This window comes from Rissa tridactyla, chromosome 1 (assembly GCF_028500815.1).
Source record: "Rissa tridactyla isolate bRisTri1 chromosome 1, bRisTri1.patW.cur.20221130, whole genome shotgun sequence".
Lineage (NCBI taxonomy): Eukaryota > Metazoa > Chordata > Aves > Charadriiformes > Laridae > Rissa > Rissa tridactyla.
In genome coordinates, this window is record NC_071466.1 from 111,412,014 (window position 1) to 111,439,851 (window position 27,838).

The window sequence follows — 27,838 nt, forward strand, 5'->3', positions numbered from 1 at the left end:
GTACTCTCTTCTTTGTCCTAGCTGTCATATTCATTTTTGTTGCTATATTACCTAGTCATTTGTTGCAGTTTGTCATTACCCCCTTTTCAAAGAAAGCACGCTTGAAATGGTTTATGTTAGGCTCTCTGTGCAGGAAGCTTTGGCTCTGCCCGTTAGAGCTTCCCAAAGAGGAATTGCGTAGAATTGGGATTCAGATGTTTACTCTGTGGTGTCACAGTAAGAAAGAGACCAAAAACCATCACTGCCCACTGACAGCAGCCTGGCACATCCCTGCTGATTGAAAAGTGGGGGATTTGATCCAAAATGCAGAACTAGCAGAAACCCCCTGCTCCTGCAGGTTATGTATGTAAAGAGTGTGAACTCATATTCAACAGGAAAAAAACCACACCCCAAACAACTGCTGATTTGTTTTATTAAAGGTTTGGTTGTGATGGTTAAAGACAGTTGGTTTTTTTTATTTTTTTATTTTTTTATCACGTAAGCATGAGAGAAGACCTAACGTGATGCTGAATGAACGGTTATTCACTGTAATATAGCTCAATTAAAGTAAAAGCTTTTTCATGCATTAGAGTTTTCAAGCATTAGTCAGTAAACTTAAATGAGCCATATGACTCCAAACAGACTTGGTTTAGAGTTTGAAGTGTTGGGTAGCTATACTGCTAATAAACTAATCTGTTTCTTAAAATGTTTTTGGTTGTGAAATGTCTTATATGCAGATTTTCGTGTGTGCTTGGTTCTCAGAGTAAGTTGCTGATTTGTTTGCGGATCTGGAATGAACCTCTGTTTTCTTAAAAATCTTAAATCATAATAATTGCCTGACTTTTTTTTTTTCTTTTTCTTTTCTTCCTAACACTTCAGTGCAGCGAGAAGCTTTCTCAGCATTTCACAAAGTAGGAAGAATAGAAATTCCACCAAAAAAAAAAAAAAAAAAAAAAGGCAAAAAACCACCAACCTTCCACTCCTCTCCCATTTTGCTGAAAGAAAAAGAGGGACTAAGGAAGAGCAGAATTGTGTTGCCCCGAGGTCTACAACTTAACTCAATTTGATCTTAAACCGGTGACTGTTTTAAGATCCGGTGAATCACTGTCAGGCCTAAAAACACCTACAGCCTTGCGCTGAAAAGCTCACATCCCAGGCTTCAGGAGTGATTTGTATCTGGCTCTAGTAGCTCAGGCGATACTACAGCATAAAAGGGTGACAATCTAATTCTTGTGAAGGATGTTTTCAAGAAGGAGGCATCTTTTTAAGCTTGGAAACTTGGATTATTTTTTTTTTTTGGTCTTTTTCATTTAAGGCCTCTTCATGAGTAGCTGAACCAACCCAGTCATGCAGGTGGAGTGCTGCAAATGTAATACCTATACAAAAATTAAATGGAGGAAAATCAGTAAACAAATGTTGAAACACAGCCGAAACGCGATGCGGGAGGGTGTGTGATGGCATGAAGGTTTTACTGGCAGTGACCGAGATGCCCACATACAAGTGAGTTACGCAGGTCACCCCAAATGGGGTCCAATAAAAGCTTTATACCAACACGAACAGCCCTATTTATAGACATAGCTCTCTGTCTAAATATAAACTGCTCCCAGTCATGTCTAGACTAACATCAGAGCTGTGCTGGTGTTGAAACTGGGGGGGTTCAAAAGTAAGAGTACACGCCACGCTATTCTTTAAATTAGTACTTGTTATAACGAGCATCTAAACTTCGTGGTAGTGGTACACCTTTGAATGTCATATGATGTTGTGTCACCCAAGACATCTTTGCTTCCTCTTGTTTAAGTGTCAGAAGGTACGTCTGGAGGACGTGACCTGCAAGCTAAATACTCTTCAGCGTGTGTTTAAAGCTTTGAGAATGTATTGGTGGGTGGGTGGATGGATGGATAGATCAGTAAATGACTTTCATTACTAACTATTTTCAGCAGCTGAGTTTTTAATGAGTCTTTCAACTGTTGCTACTGTGTTTAATCTGCTCACTTACTCAGCGTTCAGAATTAAAGCAGCTTTCTAGGAGGTAAATGTTGTCCTGATTACAGAAGAGGTTAGTTTGATTGTGTTCTGCACAGACCTTGTGTTAAGAGTTCTTTTTTTTTCTAATTGAGAAATATATGCTGTGCACACAGATAATTAGGATAGATAAGCAAGCGTTGTGTTTGGAAGTGCACGTCCAAATATACAATTGCTATATTAAGATAAGCAACTTGGACTGCATGAAGTTAAAACCGAGGTCCTGATTCTCTAGCAGTGATCTTACTGCCATGTCCTGTATTTGTGAGTTGGTTTTCCTTTTGGATTTGTGATTTAATATGTACCAGCAGATAGTTGAATGGAGTGACAAGGATGACAAAAAGTGTCTTCCACTTCCTTTTCATTTAAAGTAAGTGTTCTTCCATAGTTCACTTGATACACTGCCTAACATCTCCTGTTAAAATAAGTAAGGAGAGGGCAGCTGCCCTTAAAGGTAGGGAATACTTAAAACGTAGCGTACCAATGTGAAGAAAATGTAGTGGTATTTCTGGTAAGTGCACTAAAAAAAAAATATCCAGGAGCTTTGATCAAATGCCAGCTCTTACATCAGTCCTCTTTGTAATCTTTCTTGCTGATCTGTGACCTTGACCTTGTGTTTGTGTTTGTATGTCAAATCTATTTTAGGGATGGACAAACTAAGTTCAGTTTAATAGGATTTATACTCCAGCTTCACAGGATGCCTCAGTAAAATATAAAAATTAAAATATTTGAATCAATTGTTCTATTTACAGTCATCTTTTCACTTTTCGTTGGGCTTGAAAAGAACACATTGACTATTTTTATTTTTTGTTTAAAATCTGTTTAAGAGATGCTTTTTAAAAAGGCATCTTTATCTTACCCGTGAACTCCTCTAAATTCAGCACAGACCTTCTGCCTGGAAGGTGAGGTTTACGCTTGAAGAGAAGCTCACTGGTGGCAATGCTCCTCTCACTTTCATTTGGCATAAGTGCAGTTAAGCACCCTGCTCTTTGTCCTTCCTCACACAGCTCTCATAGTCACACTGTGAAATAACCACTCGGCAGTATCTTTGTGGTTTCATTTGACGGTGATGAGGTCCTTAGTCTGACTTGCCTTGTAGGAGCTTTCTATAGGAATGCTTGGGTCAGTGCAGGGAAGGTGGCAGGTGCAAGCGGCTGCAGATCTGTGCACCCAGACAAGGCTGCACGATTTGACAGCAGCTTCACACATAGACCAGACAAAAATCCTGGTGGAACCATGTTTTTGTATACATTTGAACGTGCAACTCCTGAACTAGTTTATTTTATTTATTACTAGCATTGTTCTTCATGGCAACTGAGATGGTCTTTTTCTTCTAGAGGTCGAGATGGAGCTCGATGTTAGACTCTGATGCGCTGGTGCCGCTTGCGTTCAGCAGGGCTCTTGAGCACAGACTTAATTTTAGACATATGCTAACATGGCAGCAAAGTTGTTCGGTGTAACTGACACTTTGGGCATATGGCTTTATAAAGGCTTAGTGAGGTTGTTGGTTTGATAGGCACTATGAAAGATAGTCCCAAATTAGCAAATACATACGCACAAGTATGGAGTAATAGATTTATTTTTAATAGGTCTTTTATTTTTGGGGTAATGCTATTATATGTAGAAAATCACATACTTTCTTCAGAAATTAATCACATGTCCATGTTGTTTTGTTTTATACAGTTCTTAAATGGGTGTAAGCACCTGTTTCAACTTCCTTGACATTAATGGAACAAGCAATAACAATAGTCTTTTCTTGCCAATTTGCAATTATTTCCTTCATGCAGCACTCATGAAAGACAGATATAAAACGTATTAGTAAGAACTCTTTTCCACAACCTTCTGACAGCATATTATCTTTCTTCTTAAAATGCTTGTCATTTTTATCAACATAAAACTTGAGAAATTGTTTCAAAGTGTATGCCCTTCTATCGAGGGGTAGTTAAACACTTCCTCTTGCCAACCATACACTGTTCCTGCCATGGCTTCGTGACAATGAGTACAGTTTTCATTGTTTTGAGTGAAGTCAGTATTCTAATTGTTCTGATTTGACTTACGGCTAAGATTGAGTTGCAGCCCAATTCCTAATGTTTGAGGGTGTTATTAACTAACTGGTCGTCTCTGTATACATCTATATGACTTAACAGGCTTTTAGTATTTTACTTCGGGTTTTATGTTATGAATGTTTTCAGAATAATTCTGGCACGGTGGTAAGATGAGGACTTTCTGTGACATTCTGTACAGGATGTTGTTAGCCTCTTTTCCCCAGATTTCACTAAAGTTGGTTCTTAATGTCGTACCTTTAATTCTGCTTGGTTTTATTGCTGCTTTGGAGAGAAAAAAAAAATATCATTTTTTTATTGTAATTGAACTAGTAGAGACCTTCTTGCTAATGCAGATTTTTCCTTTCCCACTTAACTGAAATTATATGAGCCTTTTCTGTGTCCGTACCCTTTAGAAACATAATCTACAATAAACTGAAATCTCGTATTACAATAGAAACTATATTGTCCTTCTACTCACTTCAAAAAAAAAAAAAAAACAAAAAACACCAACCAAAAAAACAACCCCAAAAACCCAAACAAACAAAAAAACCCAACCTGAAACAACCCAAAAACCCCAAAGTCATCTGGGTCTTTAACATGGATATATAGGGCTTTACATATAATAGAATATTATGGACTCTGAACCTATACATCACCTTACTGTGTATTTGTGTTCAGTTAGCTGAAACCTATTCTGTTAAAAAGTCTAGAAAGTGGCTCTCATTCGTAACTAACCATGAGATGCTTGATTCCAATTGGAACACAACTACTGATGTCAATAAAAGCTGTGGATTACTTTGTTGCATTTTAGCCTCTGTGAAACCAACTCTTGGTTAAAATAACATAAAGTGACTTACCATATGACAGATCACCTAACTGTATGGTTACTCCAACAAATCCAAGAAATACACAATTTTACTGTAGTACTGTGGATAAATGGCTGTATCTTTAGATCCCTCCAACAAGCAGAAGGTCAGAGTTGTGTGGAAATGCATTATCTGCATGCATTGATCGTAACTCAAAAGCATCATTGTCCAGAACAGGCCATTGATTTTTTCACTGTATATTAATGAAGCTTCATTCTTGGGGAGCTGACAGAGAGTTAAATGCATAATCAGTGATCTGTTTTTGTAGGTGTTGGAGGGAATGGGAATCTGGTTGTTAGTTTCCCTTTAATTGCTTATTTATAGGCAAGTGGTTTACAAAGATTGGAAAGATGTAACCTCAGTCGATTCTGTTGTATCTACCAGTATATTATCCACCCCTCTATCCCGAAAATAGATTTAGGTATATATTTTTGTGCCTGTTTGCTCTCAGTCTCTGAATAAGATGACTCAATTAACCAAAAACCTTTCTGCTCACTGTACTTCTGAGTTTTGATCAGCACACTGCCCCAAGTTACTTGAGATCTAGTGATACATCCTTCTTCTGGATTCCTGCCCTGTTGTGGGTGGGGTGTAACTCTTCTGCCTTATCATTTAGCTTTGGCTCTTCTTGTCTTCAGTCACAGAAGATCATCGAGCAGCAACTCATGGGGCAGGTTGAGATGTCAAATACTCAATTCCTTCACAGGTGGCATTTGTAGGTTGAACGTCTGTTCCTCTTCATGCTACAACTAACAAAGAGTTGGTAGTGAGTGTGTTTCTAAATTTATGCCTGAGTGTTAGCAGATGCTGATCAAGAAATGAACTCAAAGATGCCCTTTACATGACAAATACATTACACAACAAAATAGAAATATTCCTCTGGTAGTATTTGTAAGAACAAATACATGTGTGTGGGTCCGTGCTAAGGAATTGACTGAGTACTCAGGTACAAGGCTAAATCGTAACTGATATGAACAGGGTGGGGTTTTCCACATCTAAGAGTGATTATTTCAATACTTGTTAGAATAACAAATACTAATTTAAGGTAGGCTGAAACTAGCTATTGTTTGAAGAGTGCCAAAAGCATGGAAAATGGTCACACATGTGATTCGGCTCTGAACTTAGCGGAACTTCTTAGCAGGAGGTTTTGACGCGTAGGCCAGATTTGGATTAAGCTGTGCTTGAGTGTACTTGTGTAAACCTTGAGCGCTGCTACTAAGGCTTCCACAAACTCAGCTTTTATGGCACATGTGTCCATCCCCCATCTCCCCCTCCCCATATGCTTACTTCAGCTGTTTTGGGGGGTTTGGGGTTTGCTTGGGTTTTTTGGGTGTTGTTGGGTGGGGGGGGAGGTTGTTGTTTGGGTGGGGTTTTTTGGGGTGGTTTTTGGTGTCTTTGTGGGGGTTTTTTTCCTTCTTTTTCCCCCTCCTTACTGCTAGGTTTGTGAAGGTAAGCTTCAAAAGCACGAGTCGCGTGTGGGTGAAGCAGAAGTGCCTGCCTGCGGCCTTGTGCAAGCTTGTGCCCTGCTCTCGGCAAGAGGCAGCTGGGCTGGGGTCAAGTGCCAGCGTGGGACGAGCGGCGGCAGGGGCAGGCCAGCGCTGTGTCGAGATCCCCTGCTTCTCGGGGCAGGACATCCCCCTCCCTTTCCGCTGGGCTGGGCTTACGGTGGCACCTGAGCTGTCTTGGCTCTCTCCGGTACGCCGGCAGCCCGCAGCACGGGCATGGCTTTTTCTCCCAGTGCCGCTGATGGTGGGTGACTGCCATTCGGCCTCGTGCTGTCCCCTCTCAGGGGAGAGCCGTGTGCCAGAGCTAGATGGACGTCGTCTTTGCAATGTGCCTCCCCAGGGTTGGGTAAAAGCTGCCAGATGCGGCCAGCATTGCTCAGGCTTTCCCTCTTCCATGTGAACAAGCTTGGCTGCCGAGTTTGAGGCCTTCTGACTCCTGCGGGTTCTCCTTGCCTGCCGCTTCCCCGCTGCCCGTCCTCCCTCCACCCCCGAAAGGCCCTCTGCATAAACACGAAAATCTCTCTGACATTTCCACACCTCATTTAAGCAGACAGTGGAAATATTATATTCCCCCCGTGATATATTACGTATCACCCCAAAGCCCCTCGTTGCCGTGAGGTGGTGTTGCATGGGCTGGGTGAGTCAGAGATTCCCGGACGGTGGAGAACCCCATGTGAAATCTGAGGAGCGGAGGGACTGGGAGATGAGGTGTCCAAATCTCCCTTTCCACGCCCCAGAGGGAATATGCAGGAACAGCCTACCCTTCCTTATGTGCCTCTTGGGCCATGATTAACAGTGACAGTACTTAGCGTTTACATCTTGGCAGTCTCTTAAAAACCAAAGTAAATCTAAGTAGTCTCTACCACCAGAACAGTTGGGGCTTTTTCTTCCCCACTCGGTTGTTGGTTTGCTAACATTTCAGTCCAGTGGACTGTCAAACCTTATTCTCACAGGAAAAACGGTTTCTTTTGCCTGCTGTGCTGTTGTTTCTGTGTTCCTGTCAATTTTATGTGACTTAGGACTTCTTGGTTACTCAGTGCTTGCGTGCTTTCGTAAAATGGTAGATTCTGCATCTCTTCAAGCTGTTGCATCAGCTGTTATGGAATTGGGTTTTCTGCAGAACTAAGAAAAAAATAAAATCCCTGGAGGTACTTAGGTATTTAAAGGACTGAAGGACGTGGTTTAGTGGTAGCTTGGCAGTGTGAGGTTAACGGTTGGACTTGATCTTAAAGGTCTCCTCCAACCAAAACGATTCTATGATTCTAAATCCTACCATGTAAGCTGCTAAAATCATCAGAAGGTTTTGATTGGGCTGGTTTGGGTCTTACATTCACCACCCTCGCCCCACCCCCGAAAAAACTCAACACCCCTTTCTGTTTTCTAAAACTTCAGACAGTGAGGTCAGGACTGTGATTGGCAGTATGCAACTTAACAAAACAGTAGGGAAAAGGCTTTTCCATTCCATATACTCGTGCAGGACTTAGCCATGAAGCTGTGGCTGTTGCTAACCCTGCCGCTATCAAATACCCCCCCAAAAAGGGTGTATTTTATCGGGTGAGGAGGGATGCTGCCATGTACTGCAGGACCGTGCCAACTGGGAGGGAACACCCCTTCCCGGGCTGGGGGATGCTGGCTGCCAGGCAGGGCTGGGGCCTCGGGAGCCCCTCCAGAAATCCTGCTGCTGCAACACGATTCCCTGTGTGCCCTCTCCTGACCGAGCTGCTTAAAAGTGATAGGTTATCCTCTCCATGGGTAAAATGTCTTTTGGAGTCAGTCAGTAGGCCTACAGAAGGAGTGAATAACATGCTAAGCTCCTGGGAAGAGGCCCATTTTTGCTTTCTCAAAGTGATATCCTATGATTGTTGGGGGGGAGCCTGATCTATTTTTTTAAATGAATTTATTGTAAAAAAAGGCATGTTGATTCCCAAGTTGTTTTGAGTGCCACCATGGGAGAATTCATCCATTTATTGCTGAATTTTGCTCCACCATCTGATCACTTTTGCCTTTTTTTGTCTTCTAAATAACATTTGCAAAGGGAACCTTCAAAATGTCTTGACAGCCTGAATCAAAACTGTGAAGAGGTCTCAGCTGCTCCATTCATCTCAATGGATTTCTGACATAAAGCAGGGATTTAGCAAAGCACTTCAATACTCGATTCTCTTAAAGCACATGCTTAAGTGCCGTTGAAGTACCTGCACGTTTGTGTAGTTCTGTGGATTTGGTACCGTGGGTGGTTGAATCAGGCCTGTCTCGCTGCTTATAACCTTAGCAAAGAGAGTCAACTGACGTGCTTATACCACGTCTCTGAACACATCCTTCCTGCCTGCTAAAATCAAAGTAGTACAAATTGAGCTTAACAACAAAATAATTCTGGGACAGTTAGTCTCATTTTCCAGAATCGTTTTAGTTCACTGTGAGGTTCTGCTGCAATTTCCAGTGCATCTAGGAATTTTTTTGGAGACCTTAATTTCATTGCGCTCTGCAGCGTTTCACTGCAGACAGTTATAAGGATGGGGAATCATTTAAAATACTATGTTTTAGGTACTTACTCAGTACTAGTTCTGTAGCTGTTGAGCAACACACAACCTTTAATATATTTATTGTCAATTATCTTTCTGAAGCTTGCATCTATTATTACTCCATCTGGGAAGACAGGATACAGAAAAGTAAAACCAGAAGTCAGACAGCCTGTCTGCAGCACAGCGAGTAATTGGACCCCTGGATCCCAAGCTGCCACTGTAATCACTGTACTGCATTCCTCAAATCTGTAATAATTAAAATGACTGTCTGAGCCATTGGTTGATGTGGTGGGCTGTGGCCTTTACATTTGGGAATATGAGAACAGGAAGGCAGTGAGCTAGTGAGAGACTTTTTTTCTGTCTTTTCCAGTGGTTTCTAACCAGTAGAACACTGAATTTATTAAATAACTAAAGATTTTAATTTCACAGACTGGTTTGATTTCAGCTCTGCAAATTCGTGCTTTGACACAACTTAAAAATGGAACATAAAATTACTGCAGGAATTTAATAGTCATTAAAGAACTCTGAAATGCGGTTAATAAAAATGTTTTATCTGTGTACATGTATACACATTGCAACCTCTATTAATCATTCTAGCAATGTGCATGTGTTTGGATAATCTCTTTTTTAATAAGTGTTCGTGTGGGTGATCTGCTAGCCATTGCCGATTTCCTAAACAAGTACCTTAATAGTTTCTATAAGATTTTTTAATAAAGTCTTGAATTAATCCTACAGAAGAAGACACCTTGATAATATCAAGTTCTATGAGTTATCTCCATTAGGTTGTGCAGCCCTCCTACTCAAATAATACTAGTCTAATGTTGTTAATTTACTGTGGCTCTCTTCCATTTGCATCCATTAGCAAAAAAGATGTAACTAGTCTGGGATATTGGAAAAGTGGCTATGGATGTCATTTTGCTAGTTTAAATTGTGAACTGTTCTTAATTTCTTATGGCAGCACCCGATTGGTGGATTTGGAGTTGGGTTAACTAGGAGGCTGCTGGCTTTTTAGAGTCTCCAGTTAGGTTTTAAAGCTGAGGCATTTGTTAATTCAAAGAATTTATTTTTTTTTAATATTCAGGAGTAAAAAGCCATTGGCTCAGATGTTGTTGTGGTTTAACCTATTAGAAGATGTGTTCTTGAATTTCATTATCGTTCACAGCAGTAATACTTTATGGTAAGCAAAGGATCTTAAAACTTATTATTATCATTCTTTTAAGATCTTCATGTGGGCTAAATATATCTGTAGTTTGCAAAAAAATAAAATAAATCTCCAACAACTCCGAAAGTAGAATTACTATTCTGGGCATACATAGTTTCTATAGTTCAGTGTACGTTTTAATATTCTCTTGTCTTCCCTATTCTGCCCACAGTTTCTCCCTAGGCACCTTTTCAAAAGCTGTAGGACTGATTTCCCATGGTACGCTCCACTTGGGGAGCATCTCCCCAGGTTACTGCATTTGTGCTGTGAATCCTGCTGCTGCTTTAGTTCTGTCTAGGTAAACATGGCTTAATGAGCTGTGGTCGGTGCCCGTTCATGGAGGTTCTGAAAATAGTCTCTGCAAAACAAGTGTTTTATTTATTTGTTAGGATACAGAGGTCTGGGAAAAGATTGTTGAAGCAATCAAAAATAGCGCATATACAGCAGTTACGTGGTCAATAAAGCATGTCAACTTTAATTTATCAACTAATTTTCTCACAATAGTTAAAAATAATTTTTAGGTCTAGAGATTCATAGACATTAGGGGTTATTGTTAGAGGCTCATTGCAATAAAGTTACTTCAGCCCATACTGGGAAATATGAGATGTATTGCTGTAGGGCTTCTCCTTTCTCTTCCTTCTGCCTTTTTTCTGTATTTTCTTTTTTTCTTTCCTCAGCTCTGGTAATTTCTGGAATAATATTTAATAGTGAGAAAAGTTATTAACATTTCAGTGGGTCTAGGGAAATTCTCTGGTACGGTCTCTATGTTTTTAAAAGGTTACTGAATAGTTACCTTAATGTACAACTAAACATTAATTTCCAAAGCTGTTTTGGTTTCCACATGACCACATTCCGATAGTGGAAGAAAAGTGTACTTGGTTCAAAACTCACTGGAAATGCTTAGTTATTGCATTGTCTGCAAACACTGAAATTTACTGCTTGGCTTTCCATTACAAATGAGGTGTAGGTGGTTTTTTTGTTTGTTTTTTTTTTTTTTTTCCAAGGTGTATGGTTTTTTAAAATGTAATTTCAGTTCTTGACAGATGACTTCATCACGCTTGTGTGTTGTACATTAGGTCATGTAAGGCTTTATAACGCTGTAATACCCGTTGCAGTGCGAGATCAGAACAGGCTTTTTAGAAGGATTGTTGATGTCCCATTCCTTATGTGTTAAGTGCTTTTCAGATTTCATTCTCTTTAATGAGGGCTCCTTTGCATCAACCCGATTTCTGTGAAATTATCAATATTTCCTTAGCCCCGACTAATTTGTAAGAAAAAAAAAAAAAAGGTGACAAAACACTTCTTAGAGTAGTTATTGATGTAAACTGTACTGGCTACAAGTGTCATCTCCTGCAAGAGGCTTTTTGAGTACCCGAAGGATTTGCATAAATGCATTGTCTTCTTTGAATTACCCAGAGCTGTAATGAGTGAAGTTTTACTGAATATTGGCTTAACGGTGCATTTGTTTGTGACTTTATCTTAAAGGTGACCTGCAAGGTTTGCTTTTATCAGATAGTAATAAGACTTCGAAAAAATTTCAATTTTATTCCCTTAAACACAAAACACAGGGTATCAAATGGTACTCACTCCTTTTTAAGACAGCAAGCTGTCAGCTTAATTCCCTTTTGAAATATGAAATTGTGGCTGCAGATAAACAGTTTATTTTTGGAAGCTGGAAAACTATTTTCTGGATAAAGGGCATTCCCAAATATTTGAGGAAGTAAGTCTAGCTGTATTGATGTATCAGTTGCTGGATACTTGATGTATTAACTGGAAACCTTGATTATTTTTTTTTTTTTCCCCCCCAAGGATTTGTTATTTCTGATTTTAGTCTATTTTGGGTTGAAACTCTGCAAAAGTCCACCCAGAGGTGCACAAGTTCTTGAAGGAACAGTAAGATGATTGGTAATTTTTGATTAGATGAATCCACATTTAAGTTGTAATTACGTATTTGGATGAACACTGTGCCTTCTGCAGGTAGTTATGTTAATGTAGACATGTATTTCAGACAAGTACTGAGACCCCAGCAATAGCTACAAACTTTTCATTTGATATTTAGCTACGTGGGTGTACACACACTACAATGCATTGCTGGTATTTTTTTTTTTTTTGAGATAGCTCAGTTTTCAGAATTTCCTCTAAATGACTTAAAATCTAGTAAAGGAGTATTTGCACAGGGGGTTTATACGGGCTGTTGACATTATGGTTACTCAGTTGTTCTTCTGATTCTATACTTTTTTTCAGATCTGGTATTTTTCTGACTTCTAGCTGCCTGTAGCTTTTGAATTAACAGCCTCTGGGAAATCAATCATAAAATATTCATTCACTTTAAGGAGGCAAGAATTTCATCTGTGTACATCTTTTCTAAACTTGTAAATACAAGTTTTCAATGGGCTTTTAGTCTGTGAAAGGAAATTGCAGAGTTAGACGTGTGGAAGGACACTTAGCTTTGCTCATGTTGAATATTTATGCCACTTTAGAACTGAATGAGTGAAGGAGTAGGTATGTGCAGTGTAATGATCTCAATATTGAACTGTGTTGACTGTCTGAAGTGTTCATGCTATCATTGCCCAGTAATATAACTAAAACTGAAGAGATGCATCAAGCATAAGCATTGTTGTTGTGCATTTTCAAGCAGCTTTTTATAGCACACTGCCTCATCCAAGGAGGTATTGAGTAGAGATCTTCTACGTTCTTTGAAAATATCAAGACCTCAAGGAAGACCTGGTTGTTTTGGGGTTTTTTTACCATGTTTAACACATGGAAAGAATGTAAAGGTTAAAAATCCTCTAGCAAAGGGAGGATTTTTATGTCAGGATTTATATTCTATCAGGAACACAAGCACCCTTTTCACCACTACTGTCACATGACTCTTCTAATGCCTTGTGTTTGTTGGGATTTGGTAAGAACAACAGATTTTCCTCCCTGTTGTGTTATCATACTAGATTTTGCATTACTAAATAGTCCTGGGCAGCAGTGGCAACTTGGTTTCTACTTTTGGTGATATCATCTACCTGCCAAACAAAAATGTACTCATATATGATGCTACCTCTTCTCTTATTTGAAAACAGATTCAACGTGACCCTAAACATTGACTTTAAGCATGCGTTTTCCCATTAATTCTCTTTGAAAGTGGTAGTCTGCATGTCCCGTGTATTTACATAATGAGAAAGGTTGATGCAACTGTGAAGTAAAATCAAATGTGTTTTGTTTTGTTTTTTTTCAAAACTACATTTAGAGCGCTTTAAGATTTTCCTTTCATGGTTGCTATTCCTTATTTTGAGCTGTAGGATAGAGAAATTCGATGAATGCTTGTAGTAGCTATACTTAATATAGTTAAGCTTACTTTTCATATAAAATTTTCTGTCTCAGAACTGTTTTCACAAACTCCTTTAAATTAGTTACCATGTACTTTGTCCATTATTTGACCTCTAATTTCTTCTGGAATGTGGTTATTGCTTATATATTCTGAACGTCTAAGACAATGTATTTAAAAAAAAGTCTTATGCAATTAGATCTTATCCTAAATCTTTTCTTTCTTGACCACTTGTTTTTTTGTTTTGTTTTTTTTTTGTTTTATTTTTTCACTTAGGAATTTTATGTGCTTGGTGGAGATGGAAAAAGATGAAAAACAAGCTGACTTCCTGGAGAAAGAAGGCGGCAAATACTTAAAGGAACTTTTGAGCGCTCCTCCTAGACATCTTTCAGAAATATTCTAGATATCAGCAGATTGGTATGATTGGAAACCTGGCTCGTCAAACAGTATACACTGGAAGAAGCCTGCTTGGAATATGACGGTTTTGTATTGTTTCTGAAAGTCTTGTGAGAAAACGCTATAGACATCTACCCATTATTTCTTAACTCTGGATCTCGATTTAGCTCCAGCAAAACTAGTCTTCAAAGTAAATAGAACCAGAGCCCTTTTGGAAACTTTTATTGAACATGACTCATGGAGAAGAGCTTGGCTCTGAGATGCACCAGGATTCTGTTGTTCTAACTTACCTAGAGGGATTACTAATGCATCAAGCAGCAGGAGGCTCAGGTACTGCAGTTGACAAAAAGTCTACTGAGCATAGTGGAGAGGATCAAAACTTTAAGATTTCTGGAAATATATTTCCCAGCTGTCAAAGTAATGGTCCAGTTCTTAACACAAATACATATCAGGGATCTGGCATGCTGCACCTCAAAAAAGCAAGACTGTTGCAGTCTTCTGAAGACTGGAATGCAGCAAAGAGAAGGCGGTTGTCTGATTCCATTGTGGATTTAGATGGAAAAAAGGAAGCTTTGTTAGCTGGCATGGTTGAAAATGTGCCTAAAGGCAAACAGGATAGCACATTACTTGCCTCTTTGCTTCAATCATTCAGCTCTAGGCTGCAGAGTGTTGCTCTGTCACAGCAGATTAGGCAGAGCCTTAAGGAGCAAGGGTATTCCCTTAGCCATGATTCTTTACAAGTGGAGAAAGATTTAAGGTGCTATGGTGTCGCATCCAGTCACCTGAAGACTCTACTGAAGAAGAGCAAAGCAAAAGATCAGAAGCTGGACAACAGCCTGCCTGACATAACAAAGAACCTGCCCAAGGAGAGGTTTATAGAATCTCCTCATGCGGTGCAGAGCGGACCTAAAGTGATAAATGAGCCACTGTCATGTGCTGCAAGATTACAAGCTGTTGCAAGCATGGTAGAGAAACGATCTAGTCCTGCTGCCTCCCCAAAGCCCAGCGTAGCATGCAGCCAGCTAGCTTTACTCCTTTCAAGTGAAGCTCACTTGCAGCAGTACTCCAGGGAACATGCTTTAAAAGCACAAAATGCAAATCAAATAGCAAGTGAGAGACTTGCAGCTATGGCCAGATTACAAGAAAGCACTCAGAAAGATATTGGCCAATTTGGTTTAGCAAAAGGAATGACAAGCCATCTCAATGGTCAGACAGGATCATCAACCAAAACTGTACCTAGCAAAAGCAATATGGCACCATTTCAGAGCTCAGTGGGAATCATGCATTCGCCTCCCAAAAACGTGGGATACAAAAGTACTTTGGAAAGGAGTAACCTGAAGACTTGTCCCAGCAACAGTTTGCTCTTGCATCTCCTGAAAAGCCAGGATACCACCAAACATGTAAAAGGGCATGAACAGAGTGAGAGAGCCAGCGTTTTTGAAGACAGCAGCACGCCAACAACTATTGATGAGTATTCAGACAACAATCCTAGTTTTACAGAAGATGACAGCAGTGATGATGAAAGCTCCCATTCTAACTGTCTTCCTATCGACCTATCCTTTAAACAGAGGACAGATAAACCAGATGCAGGTCCGCCTGCCTCACTGGATAACCTGACCCAGTCCTTGCTTCATAACTGGGATCCAAAAGTTTCCTGTACAGAGAACAAGGAGGACAAAGACACTCCGAAGGCTTCTAAGCTGAATCCTCACCAGAAAGTAACGCTACTTCAGCTGTTACTTGGGCATAAGAGTGAAGAAAAGGTAGACAAGAGTAATGACCCTCAGGGACCACACAGTGCAGCTGATGTGGCAAAATTCACTGTACAGACTGGTAAAAGGACTCCTGTTACTGACAGTCCCAGTGCAAATCGAATGACTCCGTTAAGCACTCCACCTTTGCTGGCGTCTACAAAAGCAGACTCTCCTATAAATCTCTCACACCAGTCGTTAGCCATCAAGCGTAGCTCGCCACCATATGCCTGCAGCATCCAGCCAGACAGGTTGGTGAATCCTGCGTCTAAACATTTGATAGACCTTTCTAAAAGCAAAGAAATTCAAGGAGCCAAGCTGAGCAGGAACGATAGTCCCCAGAACTCTTCGGCTTTCAGTGCCAGCAAGCTGTTGCAGAACCTCGCTCAGTGCGGCATGCAGACTTCCATGTCAAGTGAAGAACAAAGAGCCAGCAAACAGCTGCTAGCAGGGAACGCAGATAAACCTGTAGGCTTGATTGATAGATTGAACAGCCCTCTGCTTACGAATAAATTGAGTACGCATGAAGAAAATAGCAAAATATTCAGTTGTCAGCCTGCACCCGCTGAACAAGGACTTCCAGGTTCGGAAATAGAAAATCTCCTTGAAAGGCGCACTGTCCTTCAGCTGCTTCTGGGAACTCCCAATAAAGGTAAAAGTGAAAAGAAAGAGAGGATGCTTTTAAGAGATGAAAGTTCTCCAGAACAGACGGATAAGGCTTTGAATGAGCAAATATTGACGGTGAAAATAAAAACTGAACCATCTGAAGAATCAAACGTTCTTTATAATTCAAATGCACAAGTAAGAGAGTGCAAGAGTAACAAATTTCAAGGATTTGTCCATTCACTGCAGAGAAACACAGCTGCTTCTCCAGCATCCGAGGAGTTAAAATCTGAGCCTCTTTCGCCTCAAGATTTTTCTTTTTCCAAAAACGGCCTGCTAAGTAGGTTGCTGAGACAGAGTCAAGACGGTTACCCTGCAGATGAGCTGGACAGAAGTCACCGAAACAATGACCTGACACACCTTGAATCAAAGAGTCTTTGCACATTACCGAAGAAGAGGAAGCTTCATGCTGAGCCTTTGGAAAGTCCATTAAAAAAGATGAAAAGTAACGTGTCTGATGCTGCAAACAATCACGCTTCCCCTACTGAGGCACTGTACGGGCCTTTGCTGAACCAGCAAGAACTGAAATTCAGCAGAAGTGATGCTGAATTTAAATATGCTGTAAGTCATGGTTCAAATAACGAAAGTGAAAATAGGAGTTGGTCTAGAGATAGTAAAGGCTTTAATGTGTTGAAACAGCTGCTTCTCTCAGAAAACTGTGAGAGAGATCTGTCACAACATAGGAATAACATACTAACAGAGGGCAAGAAAAAAGGAAACAAAACCAGTGCAACAATTAATAAACCTGAATTCAGCATTTCTTCAGTAGGTGCGTTAATGGGAAGCCCTGTGCAGCAAAACAGTTGTGTGGATCATAGAACATTTCAGTATCCCGTAGCAGTAAAAAGTCCTGCCGGTTCCCCCTTCCCTGAACATTTGGGAAGTACAGTATCTAGACTCGAGTCCGACCAGTTTAGTGTGTGTCCCATGCCCAGTGAAAAAGGGCCCATCAGATGGGTGATCACAGGCATGGACAAGAATGACTATGAAAAAGACTCTCCGAGACTGACCAAAACCAATCCAATATTGTACTACATGTTACAGAAAGGCGGCAACTCTGTTAGTAGCCAAGAAGCACATGACAAAGAAGTCTGGAATGAACCTTCATTTACTGATAGTTCAACTCGCGTTACAATCAAAGAGGAGTTGACATCTGATGCAGAGCTTAAAACTCCTTTTAGAAACTTAAGAAGCCCTTACAACAGCCATATGGGGAGTAAGACCTCTCATCAACATGGTGTGAACGGAGAAGTGCATGGACTTCTGGAAAAAGTGCTAACAATCAAAAAAGAGCCAGAATAAACTACAGCCTCTTCAATGAGTTTACAATCAGTGGTTTTGAATCTTTGTTTAAAAAAAAAAAAAAAGAGATAGAAAAAAATAAAAATGAATACGAACTTGACTACTGTATAAATTGAGCATGATTTTAGAAAAGCATGGTCTAATTGAAACATGTTTTCATTTGATAAACTTTTTATTTTTCTGGTGATGTTATTTAAAATACATGTAGATAAAATTTGCTTTACAATAGATTGTCACAAGGAAACTAGAAAGGTTGTAATTTGTACAAGGCATTTCTGTATGCATCAGATTAAGTTATGAGTACTCTTTGATCAGAGTCTTATTTGGATCTACAAGTTTTTTGGTATAACATAAAGTGTAAGCGTACAGCCTAGGTGGTGGTAATGCTGCGTTTCCTCCCTCCCTGTAAAATAATCCTTATTTTTTGGAAGCCTGAGCATAGAGACAGTGTACCTTTTTTTTTTTTTTTTTTTGAATGTTTAATATGTGTTGTGAAATTTTAAGAATAACTTTTAAGAAATGGAGCAGTCCGTCCAAGGTATTAGCTCATCATATTGGAAAACCTGTGTCAGTGTTAATAATTGAAATGCACTGAAATGTATTTTTTAGTGCTTCCAAAATTTTTATTGTTATTTTTAAATCTTGTTTGTGGTCCTCCCAGAATAGTGGTGTAAAATCTATTTTTTTTTTCTTCCTTGCCCTGCACTTGAAAAATGCCTTCCTCAGAATCCTTAGCCATAGTTGTGAGTTACTAGTTACGATTAAGGGTTTTTTCTAGGGTTTTATACAAAAGGCTGGTTTTTCGTAGGCCATGCAAGTACTGTGTAAGTTGGCGCATTCCTGTCGCTTCCCTGCTTAAAAGGGGAAAGCCAAAATGCCTCTTGGAGTAGTGCCATTAAGAAAGCTTAGTAGATGTATTTGGTGAGGGAAATGGTAGAAAGTTTGTGAAGCAGATGAGCGAATTGTCTCTTTAGTGCCATCCTGCTTCCCCTGCAGAAGAATACCAGCTGTGCTAAAGCAGCACGTCAGGCTTCCACTCAAAGATGGGATAGGATTTTAATGAAAAATGTGTTGGCCTCTTCCTACAACCAGGGAAAAGAATCTGTATTCTGCCAATATTTATTACTCTCTGAACAGCTGATGCATGATTTAATGCACTACCCTTTCACTGCAGAAAACCTGGTTTTAGAATAATTTTTCAGGTTGCACTGAGGATAAAATTGTGGTTTTGTCATGTTCTGTAATGGATAGTGGGACATGTCTGAGAAATCCTCCTCTGCCCTTTTCCTCAATCCCCACCTGTGCTGTGATTTGTAACATCTGGCAATATCAGCCTGAGATGGGAGTCACTGAAAATTGCGGTCAAAGCTGAGACACCTTAAAAGAATTGCTGGCTGGGGAAGAGCTGTGCGGCTCTGCTTTCCTGTTAACACTGTCAGTGTTAACTCCATTTGCAGCCCTTATTTCTCATGGGGGACGAGGAGGACAAAATCCAGGTCTTCTAAATTATATGCATTATTGGCAACTGTAAATTGTGCTGAACTTCTCACTCCCCTGGAAAAAATGTTCTCTGTAGCTTCTAATTTCACTGATAATCCCCTATGCTATCAGCAAACAGCTAAATAGTTGGCTTCCACAGATAATGAACGCTACACTCTGCTTTAATTTTGACAGTTTTCACCACTGAGAACCAAGGATATGACAAAACCGCTGTTTCTGCCCATATCACGTTTGTGTAGCAGAGATGAGCGATGAGGCATTTTGCTCTTTTCCTTTCTGGTTTGGTTTTGGAGATCCTTTTCCCGGACTGTTGGCTTGCTGAGACAGAGCGAGCTGTTGTCCCCCTCTCGTCCTCCACCCCCTGCCTGGGATCAGTCTCCCTCTTTCCTACTGAAAGAGGGACTTCTCCTGTCTGCCAGCTGGAAAATGCACCACTATTCTGTTTTACCCCCCTGGGGGATACCTTCTTTTAAGGGAACACAAATATTTGGCAGTATCCGATATAAAACATTCCCCCTGGTTTATATAAGAAATAACAGAGCGATTTAAAGATATATTTTTATGTTATTTGGGTGAAGCGTAATATATTAATGGGCTGTACAAAGAAGATTTATATTTTAAAACCTTCACACAAATCTAATATCATTTTAAATGTCATTGTCTGAAGTATAATATAAAAATAAAATTTTGTTTGTCTTTAATATTGCATTTATAAGTGGCCCAATGACAATTCAGATGTCTCATAGAATAATCATTACGGAGATAAAGTATATTTTGGATTGACAGTGGAACTGAATTCTTTTTATATGAGTCAACCCAGCAGAAATATTAAAAAGATGGTATTTGTTCCATCCATTAAATGTCTCTTAAAGTCTTAATTGATTATTTTTCTTGAAACAACATGTATATAGCTAGGAAATATATACAATATAGAATAATAGATGGTCCCCAGAGTAAATACAGGGCTATAATTTACTTGAAGGGCTCCACAGAAAAATGCAGTTTGAATGGAGGTGAAATAATCTGGTTGGAAAAACTTCATCAAAACAAAGTTGGGATGAAAAGTAGGGAGGAGAGTCTCACCCTAACAAGAAGTAATATTGGAGTCTAGGAGTGTGCTTACCTATGTATTTATTCTATGGTAGTCTATTGTTATAATATATACTTTTGAACATTTAGTTTTTAAAGTTTTATAAAACATTTAAGTTAAAACGTTAAGAACTTGACCAGTTAATGATTTAGCTTTCTTTTTAGGTGATGTTAATGAAAGGGTATTACCATTCTCACGGACGTCAGTAAACAATAATACACAAAAATTGAAATTTAGGACATGCTGTTCATGGAAGTATCTTACCTCTTGTAGACATTGCAGTCTCAAGCAGCATGTAAGGTAATGATGAGGCCCTGCAGAGAGGGTAGGGCATGCCAACTGAATGCTGTTCAGTCAGCTGCTAAGTGGGCAACAGTCTCCTCTGTGAAATTCTCCAGTATCACTGATGTTACCCCTCCCTACGGAAGAGAAGTCTTCTTTAAAATCTGCCCTGTCCACATTTACAGCCTTTAAACCTGAGGACCAAAAGCTCTTTAATAATTTTTTTTTTATCTTGTAGCGTGGGTGAGTAAAAAGGAGTCACCATTGGTTTCCTTGGGGACTTTACCATCAGAAAAAGGGGGTGGGGGGGCTGGGTTTGCTGCACCAGCAGAAGGACCGGTAGGGCTGGGCTGGCCATGTATCCCCAAGCAACTCAAAGATCCTTGACTTCCACCAGTCCCTATAGATGAACGATAAACCAAGGTCATCTGAGTAATGCTTGGTATTCTCAACAACTCGTCTCCTCAGTTCAGTAACATTTGTTACTAGGATATGCATTTCGGTCCCCAATGCGCTTTCTCAGCCTGTGGAAGCGGAAGCTTCAAAGATAGCTCTGCGAACTGAGGAGGCTGAAGTTTCAGCTGGGTCCTTAGACTACAGACTTGGGGGGAAAATTGGGCCTTGTCAGATATTGGCAGCAGTAGTTGTGTAGGCGAAGAGGTGCAGGATTGGTGGGTGCTGTTGTGTGATCTCGCCGTCAATGGAGCAGGGCGGGAGGGGAGGAGATCACATCCCAGTTGTAGCTGGTGAGACTGCTGGGAGAAAGCTGCCTCCAACCTGTGGAGCAGTGAAGAAGTAAGTTAGGGATGTAAGATTACACTTAAAATTGTAATTGCAGTCCCTTGGGACTTATACCTGAATTAATTTTAACCTTGCTTAACTCAGAGCAGTTGCAGCAGCAGCAGTTGGGTTGCTAAGTGCCCGGTGCCTTGCTCGAGGGGGCATCTACAGGCTTGTGCTGCTTCACCCACTGGGGCGGTGTAGTGCTCAGCCTAGCTAGATTTGGGGATTGGCTTGTGATTGCCACACAGATATGCCTTTTCTTTCCGGAGGAAAGCGTACGGGACTGAGAGAACCAGATTTCTAGTGTCTCCTCTGCCAAAGCTTGAGGAAACGATGGGGGGTGACGCATGACCACAGAATCAAAGGTGTTTTGCTGGAGGGCTTCTCTACTGGTACCACAGAACCGGGCAGCTCAGTTTGAGGAGTTCATAAACATTACGAGATCAAAAGGGAATTCAGCCATAACTTTCACTTTTCTTAGCCATTTACTCTTAGTAATGTTTTTAAATTTTTCATTTACAAATGTTTTTAAAAGAAAGAAACGAATGGTTTAAATTTTCCCTGTTAAATGTTGGTGAAAGTATAACAGCTCTCATTGACGTCAGTGACATGATATTACCAGTTTGTTCTCTGCCACATCTTACAGAGGAGTAAACTGGTAAGTATATATTATATATATTTATATATAATGTAAATATATTGACTTGTTACACCTATAATATGTTGAAATTGGTTTTTAAAAGGTGATGTAAATAGTGGTTTCCTTAATGAAAAATACATATTTTGTATTGTTCTAATGCAAAGGAAAAAAAAAACCCTTTTAATCTTTTTTGTTATGTATATTCCATGTATAAGTGTAAATATGATCACATAGGTTTAAAAACTTTTGCATGTATGTATACAGTTGCAAGTCTGGAAGAATGTATAGAAAAATACTTTTATTTAAAGTTGTGATTACCTGCTGCATGAAAAGTGCATGGGGGACCCTGTGCATCTGTGCGTTGGCAAAAAAAAATAATGTCTTAACAAGTCAGATCAGTTCAAAACACAACAGTATTCCACTTCTGGACATGACTTCTGCTGTGGTATTTTAGCTTTGTGAAAGAATGTGCTTCAAATCAAAAGGGTCTGGGGAAAAATAATAAAAAATAAAAAAAACAAACGCAAAACTACTTTTAAAACATGAAGTATTCGTACATTGATAATCAGTCACGTAAGTTCAGGACTCCATTTTGCGTAATTGAAATACTATACCAGGACTATTCCATCCCTGTAAAACAAAGGAATATTGATTTTCATTGCCATACATAAGATTTCAGAATTTTACCACAACCAATTTTATTGTGATGTGTCGTCAGTAATTTATCTAACTGGTCTCATTTTTTTTTTATTAGAAATTAATTTCCTCATGTGATGTCACAAAACTGTACATACTGCAGTGTGAAGTTTTTTTAAATCTTTCAGTGTTTACTTCCTGCAGAAGATTTGAATAAATGAGAAAAATGCATTGTCTTGATGGTTTTTAAATCTGCTTTATTTCATGTGTACTTTCCGTTATTGGAGCGTTAGCGGGCTCTTTGCACCAGTGCTATTAATATATATTTCTGACAACGAAAATATCTCAAGGAGCTTAGGGACATGTAGCCTTCAACAAGGCTACTGACTGGAAACGGGGAGTCGTGGAGCTGGAAATGAAACCATCTAAATCAGATTAGCAGCTTTACTTTACAAAGCACTGTATTATGTTTTATTCAAATACCCGTCTGCTTATTAATTGGAAGTCAGTGACCATAAACTGGAAACCTCTAAATGGGAATTTTCATGTGAAAATCATGTTAAACAAACGTTGAAACATTTTTCAGGTCCCCTGTGCAGGGCAGGAAAGGTGTGTTTTCCTGCTTAAAATCTACTTTGGTTGGTATCACAAGGAACGCTTTTTAATTGCATTCAATTTAAGTTCTTAAACGTGTAGAAAAGTGAACACAATTTGCCTGTGAAGACTATACAAAGATTTAACAGTGCATTTATATCATCTTTTGCAGCTTTTAAGTTAGCTTACGACATTAGTGCAAATGGGGGATTGCAACATCAGTGCAAGCACTGTTTCTCTGGAGAATTTCTGTGCCAAGGTGTATAGATGTGTCTGGAGCTGTACAGTTGCAAGCAAGCACTTGGGTCATGACTGTCTTGGGTAACAGTAACAGCTATTTTCATGAATCATCCTACATTTTCTGATCTCTTAGCAATAAATAGGCATGCGTGAGGTTCTTGGGAAGCTTTCTGGAAAGCGTAAATCATAATCCATAAAGTTAACTTCAAAACGGTTCCAAATCCATAGATTTCACTTAGGGCTTCATGAAGCATATAGCTGAGCATTTTGATTGATTGGTATCCTAAACGGAATGGGGTTGGGAATACTGGCTCTTTGGATATGTCATCTTAAAGTGTGTATATAATGCCACCAGTGATACTCAGCAGCGCTTCAGAGGGAAAAGACCCCTGACCCAGCTTCTGCATGGACTCTTCTCTCTGTAAGTAGGCTTGACGCTGATTTGAGGGATGAATGGCTAAGCCAAAATACAGCCACACAAAAAAGCAATATACCTAAGGAGCCAATTTAGTCATCTAATGGCTGTGCAGCTTGGAAATAATTTCTGAAACACACGCTTCCTCACTGACTTGGTTCCTTTGCTTTTGATTCTACCAACAAAACAAAACCAACAGGGTATGCCTTTATTTCTGATGCCCTAGGACAGTTCCTTAGAGCACCTCTATGTCACTGATTTTTGTTTTATTACTCAGGGGGATTTTAGGCTTATGTAACTTCCCTATATTTATTCAATTTTTTGTGCTGTAACACCAAGTAAAACTTGCTTTGTGTCTACCAGAGCAAACAGGCCTGCGGAGTTGAGTGTTGTATGGTATGCTAAACAGTCTGTGGACTGACGAAGATGTCGAATGGGTGTAAATATTCCAGGAAGCGTTTCACCCCAAGTGAACATTAACAACATTTGCTTAGTGATTCATAATAAATTCACTCAAAAATGCCTCAAACCGCCAGTGAACTCTTTACAGACAGACCTGTGGTCATGAGGAATCTTCTTGATCTTCAGTTTGTTCCTCACAAAATGAAAGATGCATGTGATGTTGATGATTTTTCACAAAACAGCTGCTGGATAAAGAAATGAAAAGTTTCTGCTTCAGAGGTTTCGAAATGTGGGGAGAAAGAAAAAGGCAATTGTGTTCATGGGACTTGGCAGCCCAATGTTATGCTCCTCGATGAAATTAACTCTAGCATGGTGGGCATCAAGGACAGGTGTGTAATCTGATAGATCATTTGTGGGCCTGTGCATTGTGGAAGCCTTTATCAGGGTAGAAAAAACTTGTTGCAGTAATACAAACACAGCCACACATGAGAAAAGTAGAGCCCGTCATTCTTCATTGACTGTAAACTTTGTCAAGAAAAATGGGATTTTTGAAACTGAAGAAGACAGTGACAACGTTTTTCTGTATGACACAGCTCGGCGCATTAGGTGTGTGTAATGCACCCACGGGAGTGTCTGTAGGGACATGATATAAGCCTCGAGCAGTGGCTACAACATGCAGGTAATAATTGTTGATAATATTTTTATTTCCTTTTGATTGTCAGAATGACTCAAAGGGAGCATGGCGCAAACTCGGGGCATGAAAATCCTCTCTGCTGGTAAATATCAGTGCCGCTAATGAAAGAGCATATGCTGATCTGAGCTCACAGCAGCCCACTTTAATTTTGCCTTTTTAAGGACTGCTTGCTCTTAATGAATAAAGAGATTTGTCACTATTTTCAGATTACTCTTCTGATTAAACTACTCAGGATTTAACTGAATGCAAAATGAACATTATTAGCTTGTGACTGTGCCAGTTAGATAAGCTTGATGCCTGCCCCCGCAATTAAACTCGGCGTGTGCCTTCGGTGCATCTTGGTGTGCTGGGGGGAGATGTGACCCCTTCGCAGTATTAGATGATCTTGATTCTCTTTGACCAGTCTAGTTTGGTGAGGTGGGGATACTTACTTGCTAAATGGGAGGCAAACTGGGCTATTCTGTAAGTTCGTGGGGGCTCCCTGGCCCCAGTCTTTACTGAAGCTGGTGTTGACTTTTAAATTCATGCCCTTTTGCATGCTCAGAAATTCTTTTGAAAATTGCAGTCACCTCAAAGGTGACTTCTGCAAATGAGTTGCGGGTGGCCACTAGGACATAGATAGATCCAATCTGTTGCTGTTATCTCTTAATATTTGCCTGTCAGCTCCTTTGTAACTCCAGCAAAACGTCATCATTTTCTAAGTTCCGCCTGACTAGAACCCATGTCCAAATCTCATCACTGGTACTGAGAGAAAGAGGTGAAATTCAAGCATGTTTTGGAGCTGGATGCCCTGACGTTCTGTCTCTTATATGCCATGACTTGGGAAAAGCTTTTCTAGGGGTTCTGTGGAAGATAGAAGGAAGTTCTTCTAATACCTCTATTAGCTGTTAGAATTGTGCAGTTCTTTTTCCAGATGTGTTATTCAGATTTGGCTCTGAAAGAAATTCTTGATTTTTGGTTTGGTTTTGGTTTTTTGTTTTGTTTGTTTGTTTGTTTTTTTAAGAAACCTAAGTGACTCTCATATGCCTTACAAATGGCTCAGCATGTGATTCGCCTTTGGTCTTCTAGGAAGGCTGTGTTCCTTCAGTTGCTACATGCTACCTCCATGCTTGTATGTATCTGGGTGCCTGTTTGCTGTGGCGAACCTGCGACTTGGGGGGTATTACTCACCCCTTGGGCCACAATTAGTTTAAGGGAAGGAGGAAGAAAGAGAGGGAAGGAGAATCTTAGGGTAGCAAGCTACAAAGATGCTACTCTCAAGTGCCTTTTGCTTTCTAATCCCACCACATTTTCCTCTGTTCAACATGGTCACAGGGAGAAAAGTCTCCATTAGCACCGGCAGCAAGAATTGAGTACATCCAGGAAACATAAACTTCATGCAGCTGTTCATGTCATAGGTAATACACTGACTGACTTATAGTTCAGTGTCACTGCTTAAATCTCAGAGTGTTACTGAAGCAAGTTTACTTACTTCCTAGTCTAAAATCAAAAGAAGCCTTACATTTCATTATGCAGAACTACCAATAGCCGGTTGATCAGCCTGTAAATATGTTTGCAAATCTGAAAGGAATTAGTTTAGCTAATCCTTGCATGTAGGGATGTGTCCATCTCTTGTGTGAGCAACTGCTAACTCTCGTCCCATTTTTTCCCTTCCTCTTCCCTGTTATTTTGAGTCCTTTAATCTCATTTTTAAACTGTATGGGAGCCCAGTCATCACCCATGAAGGGCAGAGGAGGCAAAAAAAAAAAAGCATATATTTCTGGACAAAAAAAATGCTTTGAAATACATATTTGCCTAAAGTGGCACATTATGCATTGCCTATATCAGTCTCTCCTGCTGAAATTATTCACCCAAGGCATTGCACAGTGCCTGTATACTGTGCAGAGAGGTGATGACCTCTAACAGCACCTACCCCCAGTACCTCTTTCCTTTATTTTAGAATGCTGCTTGCTATGGCAGAAAGAAACAAAGTGTATGTCACAAAGCCTTCCCTCTCCCTCAAAAAAATGCTCCTTAAGAGTTTTTAAAAATGACACAGAATAGAAGGTGTGGCCTAAGAAGGAGCTGGTGGCGGCTGCACTTGCCACTGACAAAACAGGGGCAGCTGCTGATAGAGGAAGAGAAAGCATTGAAATCCCCCGCTGAAAAATGTTAACAGCCCAAAGAATCATCCTGTATTTTTGCATAGCATAGATTTGCAATTATTAAATTAGAAGTGGCAGGAATAATTGTCTAGAAACAGACAGCAGAATTGAATACAGACAGCAGTATTGAATACATCCCACTCTCTAAAACTTGCATAGAAGGTCTAAGGATCAAGCTAGTTACATAAAAAGATGTTTGGGTTTTGGTTTTATATCAAGTGGCTTCAACAGATTTTTTTTTCATTGTCTTCCCACATCTGCTTAGCCCTTGAAAACTTGGTTCACTTTAGTAAGAAAGGTGCTATTCCAGTTTTCCTGTCATCTTTGTCTCCATTTTTACAGAAGCGTTTATGTTGTGCTTACACTAGAAAATATATGTCTTGCTATCCCTTGTTTGATTTCAAACTGTGTAACGCTGTGCAATTCTGCCTGCAAAACGTCTCCTGACAGTACCAGGAACCTCCTGCATGGAACAGAAGTCTCCTCTGACCCAGGCTAACTGTCGTTCCTCACTGCTAGGATGCCTGGAGCGGTGAGTGGTAACGTTAGCGATGTGAGGTACCGAGCACAGTATATGTTTCTGCCTAGTTCCATTTTTGTATCTACCAGTTTGGACCGAGGGGATACAGAAATTTTTGGCAGTACATAGAGCATGGGCTGCGGAAGTAGCAGACAGTTTTCCAGGTCCCTACTATATTCATGTTACCCTGCATTAATGGTGCAGCTGTGCCAGTGTCACCCTTTGAGCATGTGCCCAGTTGGCCCAAAGCAAACATGATTATACTGGAGCTGAGATGGTGCTGTCTGTTTTGATGTGGAATTTGGCTGCCTGTGGCGTGGAGTCCTGTGTTTT

The 27,838-nt window shown here is 40.0% G+C and overlaps 1 protein-coding gene across 10 annotated transcripts in view; it reads left to right on the plus strand.

The window, feature by feature from the left end:
• The window catches only part of NRIP1 (nuclear receptor interacting protein 1), a 130,397-nt gene that overhangs the window by 82,620 nt on the left and 19,939 nt on the right, over positions 1 to 27,838 (plus strand). For 9 of the 10 annotated variants that reach the window (XM_054206949.1, XM_054206975.1, XM_054206958.1 and 6 more), the window contains one exon: positions 13,730 to 17,662. The exons of the other annotated variant lie outside the window; for it this stretch is intronic. In XM_054206949.1, coding sequence (XP_054062924.1) covers positions 14,080 to 17,565 — 3,486 coding nt within the window. In that variant the 5' untranslated portion in view covers positions 13,730 to 14,079 and the 3' untranslated portion in view covers positions 17,566 to 17,662. Of the gene's footprint in view, positions 1 to 13,729; positions 17,663 to 27,838 lie in introns of those variants that run through there. 10 annotated transcript variants of the gene reach the window in all.